At 39.0% G+C, this 22,829-nt stretch overlaps 1 protein-coding gene across 3 annotated transcripts in view; it reads right to left on the bottom strand.

Moving 5' to 3' along the window:
• Positions 1–22,347, bottom strand: part of IGF2BP2 (insulin like growth factor 2 mRNA binding protein 2) — a 157,361-nt gene extending 135,014 nt beyond the window's left edge. For 2 of the 3 annotated variants that reach the window (XM_079100617.1, XM_079100619.1), the window contains exons 1-2: positions 22,083–22,347; positions 20,464–20,524 (exon numbers count right to left, since the gene is read on the bottom strand). In XM_079100617.1, coding sequence (XP_078956743.1) covers positions 20,464–20,524; positions 22,083–22,260 — 239 coding nt within the window. In that variant the 5' untranslated portion in view covers positions 22,261–22,347. The remainder of the gene's footprint in view (positions 1–20,463; positions 20,525–22,082) is intronic. The other variant, XM_079100618.1, reaches the window with a different exon arrangement.
• Positions 22,348–22,829: the final 482 nt, after the last annotated feature.

Raw genomic sequence — 22,829 nt, 5'->3', positions numbered from 1 at the left:
TTGGAAAAACACCATTGAGACTTTATTTAATAAAACAAGCAATAATTTTCCTTAGTAGTACACTTATTTGATAATTGCCTTAGAATTTCTGCAGCATAGTACCTGCATAATCTGAGTCACATCTTAATCTGAGTCACTGTGAATTTGTGGTTACTTTGTAGCAGTTGGTATAAAACTATCAATGCATACCGGGCTCTGTATCAACAGGGCATACCTGCCAAGAATAGTATGCTACAATAGTTTGGTCCAAATAGTACTCTGGTTACTGAGCAACATACTCTTGCCATCAAGATCCCTGACTGACAGTGCATTCTGGGTCAAAATGCAGATTGGGTTCCAGGTAAAACCAACAACATGCTCCAAATGCCATCTACTCTCTGGTTTTTTCTAGCAAACCAGACTGCAGATATTACTCTCTCTTCCCGGGAAGGATTTTCAGAGTGAGAGATATATACCTCTACCCTTTTCCTCAGCTCCCTTGGAACTCTTTCTGTTTAGGTATCTGCTTTCTATTCTCAGAACAAGAAGAGCAGATAGGATTCCCCATGTTTGCCTCATAGATCAATATTCCAACTAACAGTAATTTTATGGAGTACTTCCTATGCTGGGTTCATTGATATACAGTAACCTCCTCAGTCCCTACAATCCTTTCAGCAAATTGTGTTTCTGCTCACATTGCAGGAAAGGAGGTAGAAACTCAGAGAAGTGTCCTGTCCAGGGCCACATGAGTTGTAAGGCACTGTCTTCTGGCCTAAGCTCAGTGCTCTTTGCACCACAACACCTGCCTGCACTTTCCCAAGCCTGTGCCAACTTGCCGCCCCAAAGAGAACATCTGAGGTCCTCTCTTAAGAGCAGCCTAAAACTTCAACAAGAGCACCAATGTTTTCAATTCTCATTTTTACTGCAGCTGATAGCAGAACTTCAGAGAACCAAAGCCAGGAAGAGAAATCGAGGATCAGTCCCTTCATTTACAAAGGTTTTTCAGAAATTCAAACATGCTTGTTCTTATCACCTCCAACAATGGAAGGTACTGACTGAGTCCCAGTGATTTTACCAGCCTCCAGCCTTACTCCCGGGAGGTTTACTGAGGGAAAAGGCATCCACCCAAGACTTCCTGGGACATTTTTAGAGACTTAAGTTCTCAAAATCTTTCCTGTCTAAATTCTCAGAGCACAAATAGTTTTAATGGATATTTATTTCATAATAGATTCAGGAAACTGTCCCTAGGACTGCATGCATTTTTCTTCAACACTGAGACCTTTGGGGATAATCCTAAGGTGTACACTACATTCATGGCAATTTTATTGAACTTGGAGCACAACTTTTATTTTAAATGACCACAGAGGTTTATAATTATTTTATCACTGATTTTATGATATATTATTCACCCATCTATGATTTATTTGATGCCAAGGCCTTGATCAGGAAGTAAACACCCAAATATGACATTGTTCCTGTGGGAAAATACCACTGGCTTTAGAGAACCTGCTTTCAAGTGGGTAAGTTTTAATTAATCCAGCATCATGAAAGCAGGGACTGCCAGTTCACTAAAGCCCTGATCAAATGAAATATAAGTAAGTTTTTCTTCATTCAATTTTACAGAGGAAGAAGTTACAGAGGATAAAGTCCTCTGTTCTACCCCCACATCAGTGGTTTTCAGCTCTGGCTACATATCACCATCATATGGGGGCATTTAAAAAATAGCTATGGTGAGCCCCACCCCAGACCAATGGAATCAGAACTTCTGGGAGAGAGCTCAGTACTCCATTTTTTAAAAAGCTCCCCAAGTAACTGTGATGTGCAACCAGGGTTGAGAATGACTGTCCTATACTGAGAGCTTTCAGATCTGAGTGTGCATTAAAATACTTAAAGCCCTTGTTAAAATATAGATTGCTAGCCCCATCTGGGTATTTCTGATTCAGTAGGTCTAGGGTGGGGTGTTGAGATTTCTAACAAGTTCCCAGGTGATGTTGCTGCTGGTGGTCCATGTACCACATGGAGAAACACTGCTCCAACATCTTCTCCAGTTAAGCAACATTAGCAGTTTTCTAAATTAATTTATTTTTTAAAATAATTAGACCACTCCTTGTTTCAGAGTGCTGATTTCAGAAAGGTTTTCGACAGCACAGAACAAAGCTGAACCATCAATTAAAACAGTTAACTTTATCAGAATGCACCATTCCCTGAGAATTTTAAGTACTAAAGTTAAACCAGTATAAGATTAGACAACTCAATTCGACCCTTAGCAAACACCTACCATGCGATGGCTTGTGCAAGGCATCAGCGGGCATGTGCCGTGAGCAAGTCATTCTTTCCTTCCTAGATGAGTGAATAGACTCTGAGAAGCAACTCCATGCACAAAAACAACTGCACACTCAGATGGTGACCAGGGAAATAACAGACCTGGAGAAGCAATTCAAAAGGATCTGGGGGAGGCTTCACTCAGGCTAAGATCTTTCAGCTGAGTTTTCAAAGTGTCTCGCCAGCTGCCAGTTTTCTACTGTCTACAACAATTTTACAATATCAGTGCAGCTGACTGGTGCTCCACAAGGGTGCTTCTGGAGCTTATCACCAGCCATTACAGGAGTGATCAGGAACTGTAGGCTAATGTGACTTCTAGGTTAAAGGCAGTCTCTACAGTTTATCTGCTTTTGTGTTTTTATAACAATTAGTCCAATGCTTCACAATACAGTTGAATACTTGAACAATGAAAAGATGTGATGTGGAAGGTAAACCGAGTGCATCCCAGGGGTGCAAACAGGGAGAGAAGGGAGGTCAGGTTCTGACCCCCAGTCTTTTTCTATGTAAGTAGCATCTCCATTCCAAACTTAACATATCACAGGCAGTTAAGAAGTGTTTTGTGACAAACTTGAATTATGGTAATCACATTAAGCTAGTGTTGGAATGGTAAGGGTGGGAAGCAGCAGTGTTCCCATTGTTTGTTTTTGTAAATTTGCAAATACTAAGAGAAGACCCTCAGAGACTAGCTCATTCCCTAGCAGGGACAGAGGGCTGAATTCCGTATCCCACTCTGAGTCCTACCCTGGCTAAATAAGTAATAGGTGCTCAATTCCTGCTCTTCCAGGTTGAAATAACTTGTTCAATGCATTACTGAGTCTCAAGAATTTGTTCAAATTGTTTGGACAAGATTTGATATTCAACAATTAATCCAGCTGAGGGAACTGAGAGCTGGCAGGCAGTCAGTTTCAAAACCTATGTGCAACACCACCAACTAGGTGCAGAATCCCTCTTATACCCACCAACCTGACTGAACACCATCAACAGAACACCATCAACTGAACACCATTCAAAGTCCCCTGGCAGAGAAAAATATCCAGAAGTAAAAAAGCTTGCTTTTTTTTTTTCTTTTTCTTTTTTGAGATGAGAACACCCACAAACACTAATTTGTTCTTAGAAGGACTTAAATAAATGTAATCTTAAAGGCTGAAAAGTATCCTGTGGAGTGCTAATTGTAGTCAAGGTTTTAAAGGGCAGGCTCTGTACCACCCACCAGAACAGGCTCCTAGGCAGTCTCTTCTACCTAATAGCTGGAGATAGAGGTTACCATCCTACTTCTGATAAATGTAGTTTGCTAGACAGTCTCAGGTTATCCACAGTACTTCTTTCCAACTAAAATCAATTTAAATTTCACCTTTTAAGGGTGGTACAGGATCAAATGTCAAACAACCCCAAACCAAAATTAAAGTACTACTGGTTACTGGATCCTTCTTGGTGGATATTTCCCAAGTAAAACTAAAGGGAAAAGGAAGTTTATTAAACTGTGAATATTTTGATCAAAGTTATTGCTTTCATTTTCTGTCAATTAAGTAATACTGTATCACCATGATTTAAACTGAACTCTCTTTTGAGTTAAAGTATTAAAGCATCATCCTAATTTTTTCCAAGATAGGACGCTAACCAAGTACTAACTGCAATTCAAAGCTATTAGAAATGTAAAACGAATCCAGACTGGTTCACTGAATAGTGAAACATGATTACTTCTACTTGTAATAGGACAGAACTGGGATTTACTCTGCTGTTCCTTTCAAAAGAGAAGAATGGTGCTTATTCAACAAAGGAATCAATATAAACAAGAGCATAGGAGGAAAATTCAAACTAATCAAGAGAATAAGTTATTTAAACACATTGGAGGAGCATTTATATAAAATCCATATGCAGAATTCAAATAATTTTCTGTATTCAATGAGAAGGTCTGTTAGAACTGCTTTTTTAGCAACATTTTGCTAATTTTCTCAGGTTACAATATTTAACCAAAAGCAATATTAAAATATATAATATGCCCAAACATCCTACTAATTATCACTGGTTTCCTCTTATCCCCACCAGTTTCAATCAATGAAGCCTCCATGTATTTAATTCTATCTATAACCTCATGTCAGGAATTGAACAACAGCCCCCAAATTCAGAGAAATTGATATTGCTTTTGTTTTCAGAGAGGAGGTTGATGTATTTGATGATGGATGCCCAACCATTTGAACCCTTTGTGTGGCTCAACTCCCAGACAAACAATGTCTGAGGCTCAAATATTGGTTGCACTAGCTCAGAAGCATTTCTGAAAGTTCAAAAAACATGAATGTTTCCAAAGGTTGACAACAACACACAACAGCTACCCCACATGGGCCGTTCATAAGAGGGGTACAGATTAGAGCGCTGTGGAAAGCAGGTTTTATAGGTAGGGACACCTGCGTGGCTCTGTCAGGAAGCCTGGGAAACGGGGCTCCACCTGGCTGCCAAATAGGAATGTTCTCTTCTACCCCCAAAACTGTTTTTCTTGACTCAAAGAACAAATTGAGGGGCAAATTAAGGAGGAGAAAGAGAGACTGTCTGAAGGGTGAGCAGGTCACTGGAGGCAGCTAGACTTCCAGATGGTTTCTGATTTTCCCTGCTCTGACTTCCCCCAAGCTGGGATTATGCAGAGAGGAAAAGTCAGTGAAGAAAAAAAAAAAGAGGAAAAATACATTAATTTGGGTGCATATCCACAGGCAGTCAAAATATTAAAAACCAACAATAAAAAATATGGGTGTAGAAGTATATATCACATTTGGTCCTCAAAGCTCACTAGATTTCTTCTTCCTGTTCACCTTTAAACTTCTAACTGGGGAAAATTATAAAAATCTGAAATAAATCTTAAATTCAATCTCTCTGCTGAGGGTATTTGGGGAGCTTTTAGTTAACACTCTACAGCAGAAAACAATTAAATATAATCACGGGACTGTATAGTGAAAAAACACATCAAGATTTTAAACTACAGAGGGGTCAAGAAGCCACTCAGCATGCAAAAAGGGAAAGGAGGGTGACAGATCATTCAGGATAGACTCTGGTTGACCAGACCATATCCACTGTGCAGAAAATTTGATATTATACTTATCCCTAGTGGGGTTTTTTCCCCCAACAATAAGAAAGTATTTATTTTTCCTAAAGAGCACGCATTTATGTTACACGTTTATGTTACGTATGTTGAGTCCCTAACATTCTCAAAGCCTCAGTCTATACCTGCTCAAAAGGAAAACAACCAAAATAACTTTTCATTTCATATAACTCAATTTATCAGGATCTTTAAGGGGAAAAAAAAAGTTAAACAGGTTTTGGGAACATGTAATGCAAATAAAGCAAGCACTGAAATTCAGTAAAAATTTTAAAACATAGCTACTAACATACTGCATTTGACCAAAGTCAAAGTAATTTAGAACATTCCATAGGCAAGCTGAGAGTTTTTCAGGACTTTGGTAAAATGCTAATACAAAATGATCATTCAACATTGATGTGGACATGCTTGACATCAAAAACAATATAAAAACATGATCAAATTTCTTCAGGGACATCCTGAGTCATCAGAAATGTTCGCAGTATTTTTCCTCACGTATAATAGAGGTAGATAACCAAAGATCTGAGCACTTGGTGCCTTGGATTTTCAGTAGAGGAGAGAACTGGCCGTGTCTCATATCAAAGTGACCACTATATTTTGCTTGAGACTTACTCATATTTGGTATAGTAAATGGCATATTTCTTAGAAAACCAATGATTTTAAAGAAGAGTAAATATATTTTCCTCTTGCAGACCATGGCTAACCACAGTATGGCACAATTCTGGAGAAATCAGACCTCACCCAGTTACAAAAATAGCAAAAAGGATTCTTGCTGCTGGCAGAAAAGTGACAAACATCTTTATTGATACTAGACAAGTAATGTTAAAATTTTCAATTAGGAATTTAAAAATAGTTCTTTCATGTAAGACAGGAATAATTATCAGTTTTTATAAAAGTTGAAATAACTCTTCAGGAGAAAGAACAGAAAGAGGTGAAAAAGAAAAAATTTAAAAACAGACTGAAAGCTAAAATACCTACATTACTCTGATCTGAACAATCTGGACCTTCAAAAAGGACTTACTATAAATATTAATGTAAAGGGATTATTATTTGTCAGTATTAGCCCCAAATGAAGCAAGTATCTATTTGCCGATCTTTCCTGATTGACATAAACACCAACATGGCTCCCAAGGATCCCCACCTTCTGATATTCACCTTCTTGAGTAATTCCTTCCCAAGAGTGTGAGCTGGACTTCATGTCTCATGTTTAACAAAGAAAATGAAGCTAAGAGATGAAGTGCTGCCCAGTGACTAGTCATAAAAGGCAGTGTGGAGTCAGTCACTCTCCTCTGCTCTCTTGAATTACTCACTCCAGGGGAAGTCTGCTGTGAGCAGATCGAAGAAGTAGCTCACGTTGTGAAGAGCTGAACCCATAAAAGTAAGCCTGGGGGAAGATCTCCTAGCCTCAGTTGAGCCTTCAGATGACTGCAGCCCCAGCTGGCAGCTTGACTACACTTTCCTGAAAGATGCTGAGCCAGAACCACCCAGCAAAACTGCTGCCATATTCTTCATCCTCAAAAACATGTGAGATAATAAATGTTTGTTGTTTTAAATTGCTAATTTGGGAGGTAATTTGTATGCAGCAATAGATTACAAATACAAAGCATCTGACAGCATCTTGCTTGCAATGAACATTTAACATCAGCTAATTCTTTGGTTATAAATTGCCTTATCCAGTGGTAAATGGCATTGTACACCTGTCTGGGTTTTTGTTTATTTGTCTGTCTTAAACAGGAACTTCAGATGCTGTCCACTTAATCTACTATTAGCATCCCTAATTCAAAAATCAGAAATCTGAAATGCTCCAAAATCTGAAACTTTTTGGGTGCCAACATGATACCACAAATGGAAAATTCCACATCACTGTTTCATGTACAAAATTATTTATAAAATACTGTATAAAATTACTTAAGTAATGTGTATAAGGAGCATATGAAACATAAATGAATTTTGTGCTTAGACTTGGGTCCCATCCCCAAGATATCTCACTTAAAATACATATACATAAACATATATGATATATATTCAAATATAAAATCTGAAAAAATAAAAAATCTGAAACACTTCTAGTCCCCAACATTTCAAATAAGGTATCTCAACATGTTTAAACAAACATTCCTTACATTTGACTCTTGTATTCAACTACTGTGATAAGAGGATAGCTGTTTTGTTTTCAAATAGGTTTTTCTCCTGTGCTTCCCAGATTTTTAAGAAAGACAAGGGTAACATTATTTTCATGTAATCCTACTGAATTTTATAATTCTAAGAATTAACCTATCCTTGTGTGTGTGTGTTTTTTTTTTTAAAGACTGATTTGCAAAACCTATTCTGATTCCAACAAATCTAAAACTCTGCCTTCTAATGCTCACTCTACAGCCCTGTGCAATGGCCTGTGCAGCCCACCTTGTGTTTTGTTATTTTGGCGGTGCTAGGAATTGAACCCATGGCCTCTATAAGTTACAGAGAAAAAAGATACATTAAAAATGCTAATTCCAGCTGTCAGAGTAGTTTTTAATTTTGTTTCTTAAAAAGTCTCTTAGGTCACTGGCAGTTTTCTTTAGTTTGGCCTTAATGAGTATTTACTGCACCCAGTGCCCAGAAGCAAAATCCATATGGCCTTCAATTTCCTCAACTAAAATATAAGAAAGTACAACAGTGACCAAACATGTCTCAAACATATTCAAAAGTACCATTTTTCTCCACTGCATTTTCCTACCCGTATGCTCTGCTTTTAAAACCACTTGTCTTACATTAGACGTTTAAGAGACAGAATAACTCAAGTTCTTATTTTAAAAAGTGTTTGCCAAACATATGAGAATCATACTTTATTAAGAAATGGCTTAAAACATCTATCGTTGGTTTAGTGTTTAATTGGAAAGGGTGTGATTTAGATCAACGCAGAAACACTCCTCCAATTATATGAAAACACAGGCTTATTTTTTCTCATGAATACGTCTTGTGAAACACTATACACCCAAACTTATATTACTGTCACACATTCAGCATATGTACAGGCTATATTTATAAAAGAATTTTTGATGGTTTCATATAACAGAAACATCATCATAAGATTATTACATAAAGATAAAAATATAGGGTACTTTATAATGGAGAAAATAAAATAATTATTCTACAAAACCAAATGGAGGATGGCTGCTGTGACTGAGAACTAATTCAATTTTGAGCTTTCCAACAGCTATCATTAGATAAGAGACATACTAGTTCTTCCAGTTTTTCAAGAGAAGGACTTTTCCCTCACACTCTTAGACAAACCTAAGTATAAGAAATATTAAATACACTGGACAGTGTCTTCAACAACATTTTGGAGATACTATAGATTTCCGTGTGGCCGAGACTACAAACTGGCAACCTATGGGCCAGATTTAATCTGTAGCTGTCTTTTGAAAGTCCTCAAGGTCTATAATTTTTTAAATTGTTGCCGATATTTAAAATTTTTTAAATTTGGAGATTTAAGATAAGACCTTTTATTTATTTTTCTTTGAAGTGCTGGGGGTTGAACTCAAAGCTTCATGCATGGTAGACAAGCACTTTACCACTGAGCTATAACCCTAGCCCTCTGGCTTCTCTTGAAAATTTAGATTTGGGAACATTAGTCAGACATTTCCAAATAGCAACAGTTAGCTGGAGCTAATATCTGTCTACCCTGCACACCCCAAATACCTCCTTACCACCACTTATTCATGTCATCCACATGCACTAGCCCTGCAAGCACGTGAGTACAGTCCCTTATAAATATATGGCAATCTCTGATATAAATCTTACTACAGAAACTGAAGTATACGAAATGAAATCATTGCTCTTAGAAGACTGGTGTGCAGGAAGCTAGAGAGATGGAGTACAGATTCAGAGTGGGCTCCTCTCTGGCTCTGCTTCATCTGGGGGCTCTTTAAACAATGAAGCCAAATTCCAAGGACTTTCAGGGATCCCCAAGAATTCTCTGCCATGGGTAAGAAGTCATGAAGAGAACAGTGTTTTTTAAATTTTTTAAAGTAATACCTTTTGAACAAAACTCACGTATGCAGGACTGACACTGAGGAAGAGCATGTAAGGTGAGAGGGTTCATGTGTGGTCTGATTGGTTGAGCATCCACTCTAACCAGTTTTAAATGTTTTGAAGATTACCCATGTGTTCACAGAACCCAGACAAAACAGATAAAAGAAGAGCTGCTTTGCCTGAAGAAGAGGTAGGAAGGCCAAGAGCTGCTCTGCTAAAAGAAAAAACTTGTTTTCCATGAATCAGTGGGTCCCTTGTCACTATACCCACCACTCTTCAAAGTCAGTTGACTCCAATGGCTCTGCCAAGAGCTGAAGTGTAATCACTGGCCAAGAAGCTCTCTGGAAAGTTCCTGAGGGGCATACATTCTGTTGTTGGTTATAGAAACATCCATAGATGTAGCAGTCTGGCTTGCAGTTGGCAGAGCAAACATTTGTTTCTAAAGTGAAAGTGACAGGAGATGGAAGGCCATTCCACAGGAAGTAGATGCAGATGTAACAAAGGCAGGGTCTACACTTCCCTCAAGAAAGCCTGGATCTGCCAGGGGGCCTAATCCAGACACAGACAAACACACCTTAGGATGGAACCTCATAAACTGGCTTTTAAAGTAGCACTCCTTTTTCTAAACCAAATTCTAGACTGACTTCCAATACATAAAAGAGCAATGAATGTAGCTATCTTCAGATTGCAAGGTGGTTCAATGCCAAGATTCCCCGTGTACATATATCTTCTCCTTCCCATACATTTGGCATCTCTTCAGAATCCTAAGGCCCTGAGGAACACAGTGTTAAAAACACCACCATGGGAATAAAAGATATCACTTTGGCCTGGAAATTTTTAACGCAGGTATCAACACCTTGACCATAATCATTATGTGTAAACTACAGTCACACATCAATTATATCTAAATTATTATTTTGAAATCATTACTGAAATAGACATATACATCAAACCACTGATATAAAAATCAATGAACTAAAGGGCTAACTCTTCCCTGGAAAAATTCTTACAATGTAGAAAAAAATGATACTAGAACCAGCCACCTGTTCTCAGTTCTCTATAACTCTTAAAATGCCTTTTAATGGGCATTGTGAAGAGGGCACTTCATAAACCTAAATCTGTCTCATTTCAAATAATTGAGCAAGCAAAACCTCTGTCATCTCAACTATTTTGTGATTAAATGTGTGATATTAACAAGCAGCTAAAATTTTTAAATATTAAGCAACTAGTATTTTGTTCTTCACTCCTTAAAAGGGAGAACAGAGCCTACATTTTGAAATATCTGAGCCTAAAATTTGATTTCTAAAGAACCTTGATTTCATCATCTTCAGTGGTGGCACAATGCAGGGAGTTTTAAAAGGCCTAGTTTACAAATTCAGTGTCCCTGACTTGAAGACATCATTATCAGTTTGAAGAGAAAGGGAAAAAGAGGCCAGCTGGATCCAGGAGAGAGGTCAGATGATTTACCCATCCACAGAATTTTTTTTTTCAATCCTTCAATGGATTTAAAAAATATAATAATAAAGATGTTTTCCCTTTACAAAGGATAAAAAAAAAAAAAAAAATTGCACTTCAGGAGGAGAAAACATAACCTAAACTTTCAGCACCAGGAAATTCCTTCCTAGATTTTCAACCACTTACAAAAGTCTACAATGTGTGACCCCCACACCCATTGAAGCTCGTGTGTCCGCTGCACATTCCGAGGAAGCATGTGCCACAGAACCCATACATTCCAACACATTGAGCAAGCACACACACGCCTCCCCGGCTGCCCCAAACCTCAGTCAAAGAGGGGGCAATGGGGCTGCAGGCAGGCCTACACAACAGGCTCTGCACCCCAGTCCTTCCCAGTCATCACCTCATCTTGCGAAGGGGAAGAAGAATAAGGGAGAGGAAGTAGTCAGCACAGGCCCTTAGAGAAAGAAATGCAAAACCTTTTTTGGGGCAGGCCAGCCACATACTCTTTAGAGTTTTTAAATGTCAAAGGAAAAAACAAGTTGCAGGAGACTCTCAGTCCTGCTGTCACAATGGAATCACTTACGGTTTCCACACGCTATCACCCAGGACCAGTCTTTCCCACGTGCTCTGGAATTATAGGGAACGCACACAAGCTGCACCACATGGGTTGTCACCCAGTCACCTCCGCTTCTGTGGCCTTTCCCTCCTCCCTTCCATCCTCTCCCACTCCCCTCCCTCCCTCTTTTCTTTCTTAATAATTGAAGAGGCTAAACTGCACGTTTTCAGTGTTAATCTGTTTTCATCATCTACATCTGACTCAACAGACGCAAAACATTTTATTTCAAAACGTTATACATATAATGATGAAGAAAAACACCTACTTCTCAAAGTATGCATTGTTAAAATCACAAAGATCAGGAAGGACTAAAGTAAAAGGTCTCTGTGTAATATAAAAGAACTATCCGGCCTGTACTCAAGAACATTTTTAAAATATCTTCTCCTTCATGAATTGGTAGGTTAACCTGGCCACAGAACTGCCAATATTTTTGCTTCACTTTTCAAAGAGAAAGGATAAAGAGAATATATAAGATAGAAATAAGAATATATTTTCTGATAATATTTTCATCTCTTTTAGAGGTTCTTGACTAAGAAAATACAGGAAATTTCATAAAATTATATTCTGATCAAAAAAGCATCATCTTTCTCTATAGAAGCAAATCTCTTACATATATATATATATATATATATATATCATTTCACTGGTAATATAGCCCTATTTTTAGTTCTCCTTTGCTAAATTTAAAATCACAAATGTACAAGATGCTTAAGGACTGCCTTACAAAGAACATACAAATCCGTTTTCACTAGCTTTTTTGTATGTGAGTTAAAATTTTCTAATGTTATTAAGATGAACATTTTATAAAATGTAATTTCGAGAGTCTTTATTTCCTTTCTCCAAACTACAGACATTTAAAACAATATTAGGTAAAATGAAAGCATGCCAAACTTTGTGTAACATTTCAGATCCTAAACAAAAAACCAAAACAAAACAAAACCCTCAGGGTTTTTTGTGGGTTTGTTTGTTTCAGGATGTGTATGTGTGTGTGTGTGTTTGTGTGTGTGTGTGTGTGTGTGTGTGTGTGTACCAAAGGTATGGAATACCTCCTGCATTAGACATGTGCATGTTTTTTTGCACATTATAGCCATGACATTTGTTTAAACATTTTTCCCTTTATATAATTTATAAATGCCTCTACTAGAGATCTACTTCAAGAAAATTCCTTCAAATTATGACTAACACTTTCAATTATTTTTCAATTATACTAAAAAAAAAAAAAACCTGAACTTCAGCCCCTTATCCTTCTCACTATATCTGCTGTATACATGTAAATTTTCTCTTATCCAGAGTTAGGAGTAATATACAAAGTTACTCTACAACCTATGTACAAGTTAGCACCATTTCTTACTTAACTGCTAAAGTGTCATTACTGTATTTCAAGTAGCTGGATGGCAACGATAATATGGCCACTGCTTCTCTGAAGCAGTTTTGATCCAATGGACAGAGTTGTTTTAGGAGTCTGAGGCCTCACAGCCCTATCTGTAAAAGGAATTAAATACAGATCTCTCCAGGCTGATCAGGGGATAAAATAAAAGGTCTATAAGGCCTAGTCCAGTGCCTAGGACATAGCAAATACTCAGTATTACTTACTATTCTTTCTCTTCTCCATTTGCGGAGTTAGAATTCCATGGAAATCACCAAACCCTGCTCTAAACTGTACTAACTTGAAGCAATACATGAGGAGTTAGAAATAACACTTTCACCTAATTTTTTCCTTAATAATTCTTCCCTCCCTCCCACTACTACCACCAGTATGATAGCCCATGAAAGTTAAAGGAAACAAGAGTATAAATGCGGGGGGTGGGGGGAATGAACTATACTTCACATGCTTAGTTAATTAGTAAGTGTTTTAGAGTGATTACAACATTAAGGTTGCTCTCCCTATTCATACTCAAACCATCCTCACAGGAGAGGTAAAAGGCCTTGCTCTTGTACAGAAAGTGAAACAGAGAGAAACACCACCTCTGGGGAAAATCTGGGGAAAGATCTAGCAGTTCCTATCAAGGAAACACAAACCAAACACAGTGCTGACCTCTCCGGATGGACTGGCTGCAACCTGTGACAAACCCAGCCAGGTTAGTCCCTGAACTGGACTTTCACTCACCTCATGGCACAGAGTCTTCATCAGGGCTACACTCATGTGGTTCAGGTGTTAAGTGAAACACCTGTGTTGGCAATGTTCTATTTCATAACACAAAGAATGCATCCATTGAAAAAATCAATATATAAACAACAATAAAAAATACAACTTACTTGGGTATACCCCACTTTCCTCAATTGGCAAGCAAAGGGACAGTAGGAGGTAATGCTGCTTTTTAAATTACCACATTTTGTTTCTAATTATTTTTTCCAGAAACAAAACAAAACTATAACAAAGTACAGATCATTTGGACTGAAGTAGGAATAAGACAGTTGCGAAGGGTCAGTTCACAAATCTATTTTCATGTAATTTCATCACTCTTGAACAGCACCTTTGGACAGCCTTAGAACTCTCTCAGCGGCTTCTTTAAAAGTCAAATGTAAGTGAAATACACTGAAGTGAGAATCAGAAGACCTGGGTTCTAGCTCTTCTATTTAATTTACTTAATTTGCTTGAGATTAAGTTTCCTCATCTGGGAAAAGGGATACCAATTTTATTCTCTTTTTCACAAAATTATTATTTGGAATAAATGAAATGGTATGTGTAGTAGGCTTGAACAGCCTTAGTACTATATGAATATAAGATGCAGGCACATAAAAATACATTCCCCTACAATAATGCTGCTAGTATTGCTTACATGTCAACCCAGGGAATCATGAAACCACCTTTCCTATCACATTTAAAACAAAAATTTAAAAATTCAAGTTTCCCCCCTAAGGCAAATTCTCATTTGGGGATGTGCTATATGACGATTAAAAAACCTGCAAATAACATCCTCATTGCCATAGTCCCATACAAAATTTTCTGGTAACCAGGTGCAACACATCTTATGTTAAAGGTAAATATTACAAAGTTTGAAAGATGTATCAGAACTCTAAGTTTTCATTTATAGGACTTATTACAAGACCTACTTTAACAGAATGAGAAAATCCTAATGAAAGCATTCATATTTTAAGAAATAAAGTGTCAAGCATAAATAAGTAGAAAAACCAGGAATAAACAAAACACATCCCAAGAATGCAAACTTAGCTAGTGAAAACAATCAGCTTGGGGAAGAGATGTATAATTATTAAATGATAAACACAGAGAGGATTTTTGGACTTGATTGCCTATCATTAATGCAAAAGCATCCATTTTTACTGATCTACTTATTCTACCTCAATATATCATCAAACTGAACCAAATTTTAAAAACATTCACTGTATTCCCTGTCCTCTTTGGCAGTCAAAGCAAGAAAATTTAAAGTTTTCTGTAAAAGAAAATTATTTTTCTTCACTTTTTCAAACTAAAATTCATGATCAAAACAGGAAAAGTAAAACCTTAAAAATGATGCTCTGAGCACTCTGCAATTTTGCTGCCCAAAATAGAACCCATATAGTCCATGCCACCAAATGAAAATTATAAGTTTGTATGCATGAAGTCAAATTATAAAGTAAACGATTTTAAATGTTTTAATGGTAATAAATGGGAGGAAAAGCTGTTATCTGTACTGGTAGGTGCTTGTTTATTTGCCATTCTCTGTTTGATGACATTGTTTAGAAAGACTACCCAAACTAATTTGAACTTGAAGTTGAGTAGAGGAAGAATAAAACTTCACTAATAAATTATTTAGGTATATTTTGCTAAACAGAACTCTCCCATTCCTCAAATTAAGTGGCCATCGCTTTTGAGAGATTATGTTTTTGATTAAAAGTTTTAGAGTATAAAATTTTTAAAAATTGGTTTAGCCAAGCCCTACCAGTCTCAAAGACTGAAAAGGATACTGAAGACACTTTGGTGATATTTAAGTTTAATTTCAAATAACAAAATTTGAAATTTATAATTCGAACTCAACAGCTTAAAAAATAACATTTCAATGTTACACTGTTTCTAATGAAATTGATTCAGTTTGTGCTACACAAAATAATGGATTACCTTCCAAACTATACCATTTCTACATGAAAAATGTACCTTCAAAGTTAAAATTTTCTAACACTTAAAAATGGCTTTTATATCATTGAAACCTTCACAGAATAACACTCATGAGAGGATAAATTCAAGCTAAAAGGAAAGAAGGCAGAGTTTGCATTGAGCAGAGTCTCCGCAGCAAGCTCACTAAAAAAAAAAAAAAAAAAAAAAAAAAAAAAAAAAAAAAAAAAAACCATGGCAGGTGCCTGTGACTTGACTTCCACATCCAGGTTAACTACCTAAAGTGCAAGGCACATTCAAGGCAAATACCATTTCATCTGATCCCCTTTACAAGTTTTAATCACCTAATGATTTTCATTAGCCCGATCAGGACTGAAATCCAGATCAACTGTTGTTCAATTAAAGATCTCCTCTTCCCTCTTGACACCATCTGTCTGAAACCACTGGCCCCACAAATCACACACATACACACCCCACTGAATCACAGAGATGACACATTTAGCTTGGTAATATCCTCTAACTACTCTGACCAATTGCTCATCTTCTTTTGAGGGTTTCATTAGCAGACTTGGAAGAGTGATTCAGTTGTACACGGCCAATATTTAGAAAGTTTAAAAGTATCAAACACGTACAAATGGTTTCTATAAAAATCTCTTTTCTACGGATATGCTGACTTTTAATAAATGTGCCCATTTTTACGCTCAATTCACCATCATTTACATTCTTCCCCAACCTACCAAAAAAAAACCTGGGGCAAACTCCATTAAAAAAAATTGTTTACTCAAAATAGTAGTAAAATGATAGTTTTATAAGTAATTAGTTCAAAATCCTCTAATCTCTTTAAAGGATATCCTAAAGTTGAAAGCATTTCTTAAAGAAAATATACTTTGAAACATTATGTATAAAAGATTTTGTACAAATGTTACTAATCTTCCCTCATCTATTAAATGATAATCTCAGTTCAACACAGTAAACACAAAACTCTTACACCATTTCTAACTAGCCATCTTACTAGCTATAACAAGGAAACATTATTATTATTGAAAATCACAATTTACCAAATGTATTACATATTACCAATTGCCTTTTAGAATAAGGGTTCAGGTGGTCAGCTATTAAGTATTTCCATAAATTGAGACCCTTAAAAATCAATATATATTTGGTGAATTGGAAAATAAGACAATACATAAGATCTATTTTGATATGTAGATTTCATTGGTTTTTATTATTTAACAAAATAATGCTAAAAATCCAATGAATAGTCTTTTAAAAATATAAACTCAAATTTTAAACCTACATCATGAAATTATCAACTAATTTTTTTCTCCATTGTTTCGGTTTGAACTCTAATACTTATCTCTTATAGATCACAAAAATGAGTATTCTCTAGAACCATATGAAAACCTGACCTTTTTAAAATGGGAAATTAAATGTCCAACTCCAAAACCAAATAAAAAACAATCTTAAAGTTTGATATTATGTATTTTGTATTAGTGTATTATATCTACAACACATGGAATCTATATAATTAAATGCAAGCATTAATTTCTAATTCAACAAATTCTTGAAATAGACTACCATATGATTTTGACCTAATAAAGTCTTTTCTGTTTCTAGAAAATTAAAAATTGATGCAGCAAAAGCTTTTGTTGCAGAGAAGGCTTGAGGTTGGGTGGGTTTTTTTTTTTTTTTTTTTTTTGGTATTTAATTCAACTATACACAATGTAGTACATACAAGCAAAATACAATTGAGATACTGTTTTCTTTAACATTCCTATAGGAGACCAAATTCATTTGCATGGGAGAGAACACAATTACTGATTTTTAACTCATGAAAGACAAATTCATAGCTTTTTTCCTACACTAACTCATAGTATTCACACCATCTCAGTGGAAGCATGTCTAGCATTACTTAGTGACTTCCTAGAAGTGGGCAGAAATTGCATTTTTCAAAGTTTTGTTTCTCACAGGATCATTCAACTTTAGATACAAAAGCACATTCAAGTTAGCATATGTCTTAGTGCAAAACAATTTATGCAATATGTTTGTGTGTGTATATAACTTTTTTTTTTTAAAGTAAACTTTCATCAACGCCAAAAATGAAATTTCTATCAAGGAAGTTTCCACAACTGTGAACAGGATTTTGACAGTTACCAGTTTTTTCCTCTTTAATAAATCTTTAATCCATAATATTCTACCAAGAAATATGAATACAGAAAAAAAAGATCCAAAGATTTATTTAACTGAGACTGAAACCAACTTAGGAAATAAGAGAAATAGATGCCCTGTGTGTGGTTTACATTACAATAATTTGCACTTAAGAAGAATGAAACACATATGGTAAAAAAAAAAATTCTGAGTGACTCTGAGAGAAGAACAGTATCTAGTCTACTGTGTAACAGGACATGTAAAATGATGTTGGAAAGACATTTAACAAAAGACTCAACTGCTAAACAAATAACATACCAATAATTTCATAAATTAAGATAAACTCCTTCCAAATTATCATTAGTCATAAAAAATCTATTTAGGATGCAGATATTAAAATTTCTTCTTGAGAAATCAAAGAAATAACTACAATAGTCAGAAAATTAACAATTGTTGAATCATTTTTTAAGCAAGCAACTAGTGAGGATGAATTGTTTTCTTCACATTTTCACTTCAACTAACACAAAAACCACATATAGAACTGAACGAGCACTCACAAATTTACTTTTAACATGTTAATTTTCATTAAAATGCAACAAAAGAACACCAAAATAGTCACATATAACATAAAAACTTTGGTTTCATATGTCACAGTACCCTGGTTTTTGAAAGCCACCAGCGTGGTTGTGCCCAGTACTACTCGATAACATACAGCTGCCTCATCCCAGGAGTCTGAAGTCAGTACACACCACCAGTTAAAGCTCTCTCTCCTCAGCCTACTGCCCATGTAGCAAATTTCTACATTTTAAGCTAATAAAGGAAAATATATTTAAGCCATCCAATCAGAAATGAAGCAAACTCCTCTACAGCAGTAGCTTATGCATACATTTGTATGTTAAACATTTTCAAGTGTACTGAATCATATACAGCGCATTTTAATCTACCTCCTGGGTATTTCATATCACCAACATGCTCAGAGAAATCATGTACTAATAGGGCTGGATAAGTCCTAGAGTGTACTTTTCAATTTATGTAAAAAACTTGGAACATTTCTCTAAATTTGAACTCATACAAACAGAACAAAATTATTTAAATGACATTCCAACTAACAGTAGATAATCTATGAATTTCAAAGAGCTAAAAAGTAGTATGTGTGTTAAGTTTTAGATGTTAATGACTTTAGATAAACTAGTATTTCACTTATATTGCTAAATTTAATGACATACATTACAAGATGAAATGAGACACCAAATAACTGAAGTTAAAATTATAATGATTTTTACTAATTATAACCCCCAAAAGGATTCACAACAGCTAAGTGGCCAACAGTTAGGCATTTATAGAAACATAGTGCAGTGCTAACATCTTGGGAATTCTTTCAAACATTGTTCAATATATTCATCAAATTTTAAAGTGCTGTGGGATGAGTAATTAAAATTTACAATAAATACTTAGTATACCAAACAGCTTCTACTTGGAATTCTTCAGCAAAAGTAATATTAAAGAAAAATACAAAGTAAGAATATTTATTGAAAACCAATCAACTATACGTTACATTTTTTTCCAATATAAGAAAGAACTAGCTTAACATGACACATGAAACTAAGTCATAACTCTTAGCTCTTTTTAAATATATATATATATAATTTTTTTAATGTATTACAGAATCACTTGCAAACAAAAGATATTCTGTTACTAGTTAAAATGTAACTGGAAACTAGACACAACTTTTTAAAATCCCTTCAACAATAGATCCAAGCATTTATAAAATAAAGGTAGTTTGTTTTAAAATCCATCAATCCTGGCAAAAATCAAGTGGCTACTACAATATCACAAATTGGAAAGTTGGTAAATCAAAAAGTCTCTAATTCAGTTACTTAATGAAGAAAGGTGAAGAACTATACGTGAATGGGATATCAGCTAATTTAGACAATACACAAGTTGAGAACGAGTCATAAAGGGCCCAAATTTAAAGTCCACAATATACTTCAAACAAAGATGTTCTCCCTCATTCTTCTCTCATAGATATTTCTCATGTTAGCAAACCACTGTGGAGAAATCCAAACCCCACAAAATTTGCTACTACTTCATTAACAATAGTGCAGTGAAATCTAACTATTGATTTCACTGAGATATTTGTTTGGCCTCAAACATTTCTTAAAACAACAACAACAAAATGCCCAAAAGCAAGACTCAGTTGTCTCAGTGACTTTTTCTTTTTTTTTTTTTTTTTTCCCAAGTCTGGCTTTTCACTACCACGCAATACAAACAACCTACTTCTGTAGAATGCTCTACAAAATACTGAACCCTACTAAATTATTTTATATTCAACATTACACTATCTAAAAAAGAAAAGTAATTAATCCCGTAGTTTAGTTAAGCAATTCAGTTGACACAGTAAATATTTACTCTTAACATCTCACAGGAAGTCTTGACAAGTATTTGTTGCCATTGTGCTGAGGATGGGGTGGGAGTGGGAAGTTGGGGGTGGGAGGCAACTTTTGATAAACAGTCCCAGCGAACTGAACCTACCTAACTTTAACCACCCCGACCCCCAATTAGGCACCAGTTATTTTGCAAGTACAGTAAACACCTTATATAATGAAAGTAAAAAATTGGAACTTTCTAAACTATCTATCTCCACTATTCAAACAAAAACCTCTTTTAAAAACTATAAGAACACAGTTTTTAAAGCTGAAGTTCATGTTGTTGTTGGTTTTTTTACTTATATGTAAACCCAATCGCAAAGAAAGAAAAAAAAAAAAAAAAAAACTAAGCAAATGTATTTACCTTAGCTTTTTAGAGACTGAGTAATCAACTTCCATGATTTTCCCATGCAATTCCACTTTACCTTTAAAACAAAAATTTAAAGCACTCAGAACCTTGCTGAGATCAAACCCGCTAGGGTCTAGGAGGGGCACGCACACAACTCCACGCTTGGGCTCCGCCTTCAGGCGCCCACCAGGGGTCTCTACCAAGCTCCAGCTGGGCTAAGTTGGTGCCCAGTATGAGGAAAGGTGGGCGCCCGGGGTCTCGTGACGAGGTGGGAAGGCTGCAAGCCCAGTTCCGACCCCAGGTATAGCTGTGGGTGGCATTACCGGAAAAACAAATTTAATAAAGAGCGGCGCCAATTTGAAAGGATGAGCTCATTTGAAACTCAAGCTGCAGGGCTGGCGCGGCCCCGTTTGTCTCCAGGCCCCCACCTCCCCACTCTGCTAACCCCAGACCCGAAGGCTCCGCTGCGCTCCCCCAGGCTCCCTACTCTCCTGGTGGCCCCGAGAAGACGCGCCGAACCCCCCCGGGTCGACTACTGCGAAAGCCTGGTCCCTGCCAGCTTCTGGGTGTCACCTTGGCCTCGCCGCCGCCCCGCCCCCACCCCACGCGCCCTTGAGGAAGGGGCTCCCGCCGGGCCCAGTGTCTGGGGGCTCAGGCTGGGGGCCTGGGGGCGAGCGCGGCTCCGAGCGGTGCGAGCGAGGGAGGGAGAGTTGGGGAGTGCGCGCGCGCGAGTGTGTGTGTGTGTCGCTCTCCGACTCCCGTCTGGGCTCCAGCGCGCTCGCGGGCCCCCCGGTCGCCTCTTTCCCGGTTCTCAGCCCGGGCCCCCACCGAGTTGAGACAGGGCACCTCGTAAAAAGGTGCTTCTGGCCAAGCGGGAGGCAGGGGGACGGGCGGCGGAAAGCCCCCAGCCCCGAGTTCTTCTCAATAAAATCGGACAAAAAATTCAGGGAAAAATAGGAGCGCTTGAGATCAGCAAGAGGGGACTGAGCTTCGGGAAAGGACTGAGGGAGATGTGCCGTCGTGCAGGGGCTGAGGTTTGGGGATCCCCTGGGCATCGGAAGGGGGTCATCAGGGAGGAGCCGAGGGGGTGCAGAAAGTGGGGGGCCGCGGGGCAAGGTGGGGAGGGGGGCTTGAAAAGAGTGCGGCTCGGGAACGCCAGAAAGCGAGAGGTCCTGGGCACGAGGCATGGGAAGGAGGAAGGTCCGGCCAGGGCAGAAGATGCTGGATTTGGGGGAGTCCCCTCACAAAGGGGGTGACAGGAAGATCAGGGAAGGAGGGGTACAGAGGACTCTGGAAGGGTGGGGGTAGAAGCTCTGGAGAGCAGTTCGGAGCACCAGAGGAACGAAGGGTGCCCCCAGAAAGCCAGCGAGCCTCGGGAACCCTCGGAGGGACGCCGGGGGCGCCCCTGGGCTGCGGCCCGGAGGGCTAGGGGTGAGCCCGGGGCTGTTGGGGGAGGGGAGCGGGCCGTCCCGGGAGCTGGCGGGCGGCGAGAGTTAAGGGTCTGGTGCGTGGAAGTGAGCTTGCGGGCGCCGGAGCCCCCGCCGGGCGCCGCCCGCAGGACTCGGCCTCCCAGCGGGAGCCGTCCCGACCCGAGCGGGGCGAGGCGGGGGGAGGGGGTAGCGCTGAGTGCTCACCCGAGAGGGTCTCGATGGCGCGGATGGCCCAGTTCTGGTCGGGGTAGTCCACGAAGGCGTAGCCAGACTTAAGCAGGACCTGTCCCGCCAGGGGCAGCTTCCTGTCCCCAAAGAGCTGCCGGAGGTCGTCGGCGGTGACGGCGGGGCTCAGGTTCCCGATGTAAAGCTTGTTCATCATCCGTCTCTTCCCCGAGAGCCCGCGGCTCCCCCGGCCCGGTACCCGGCGCTCCTCGCCTCCTCCGCTGCCCTCGTCTCTCCTCCTCCTCCTCCGCCCCCCCTCCCCGCCCTCCGCCCGCCCGCCACCCACCCCCACCCTCACCCTCAGCCTGGCTCCCCCCACCGCGGCCGGCCCGGCCCGCCCGGGGGCAGAGGCGGAGGCGGGGACTCGGCGCGGCTGCCTCCTCGGGGCAGAGTCCCGGGCCGGGCGGCGGCGCGCGGACAAAGCGCTCTCTCTGCCTCCCTCTCTCTCCCTCTCAAGGCGGTGGCGGGAGGAGGAGCAGCGGCGGGCGGCGGCAGCGCACCCCGCGTGTGTCTGTGTGAGAGTTTGTACGGGCGTGTGCGCAGCCGAGAGTGAGCGAGCGAGCGAGCGCCCCCTCCCCGCCCCGCGCCGCTGCGCCCCTCACCTCACGCCCCCAGCGCTCGGAGCGCTCGGCCGGGCTACCCCGGCTCCAACTCCGCGCCCGGCTGGCGGAAGCGGGTCGCGGCTCCGGGCTAGGGCTCGGAGCGCCGGAACCCCGGGCGGGCGCG

This window comes from Sciurus vulgaris, assembly GCF_902686455.1.
Source record: "Sciurus vulgaris genome assembly, chromosome: 10".
Lineage (NCBI taxonomy): Eukaryota > Metazoa > Chordata > Mammalia > Rodentia > Sciuridae > Sciurus > Sciurus vulgaris.
The sequence above is the reverse complement of the archived record's forward strand: the minus strand, read 5'-3'. Positions and strand labels throughout refer to the sequence as shown.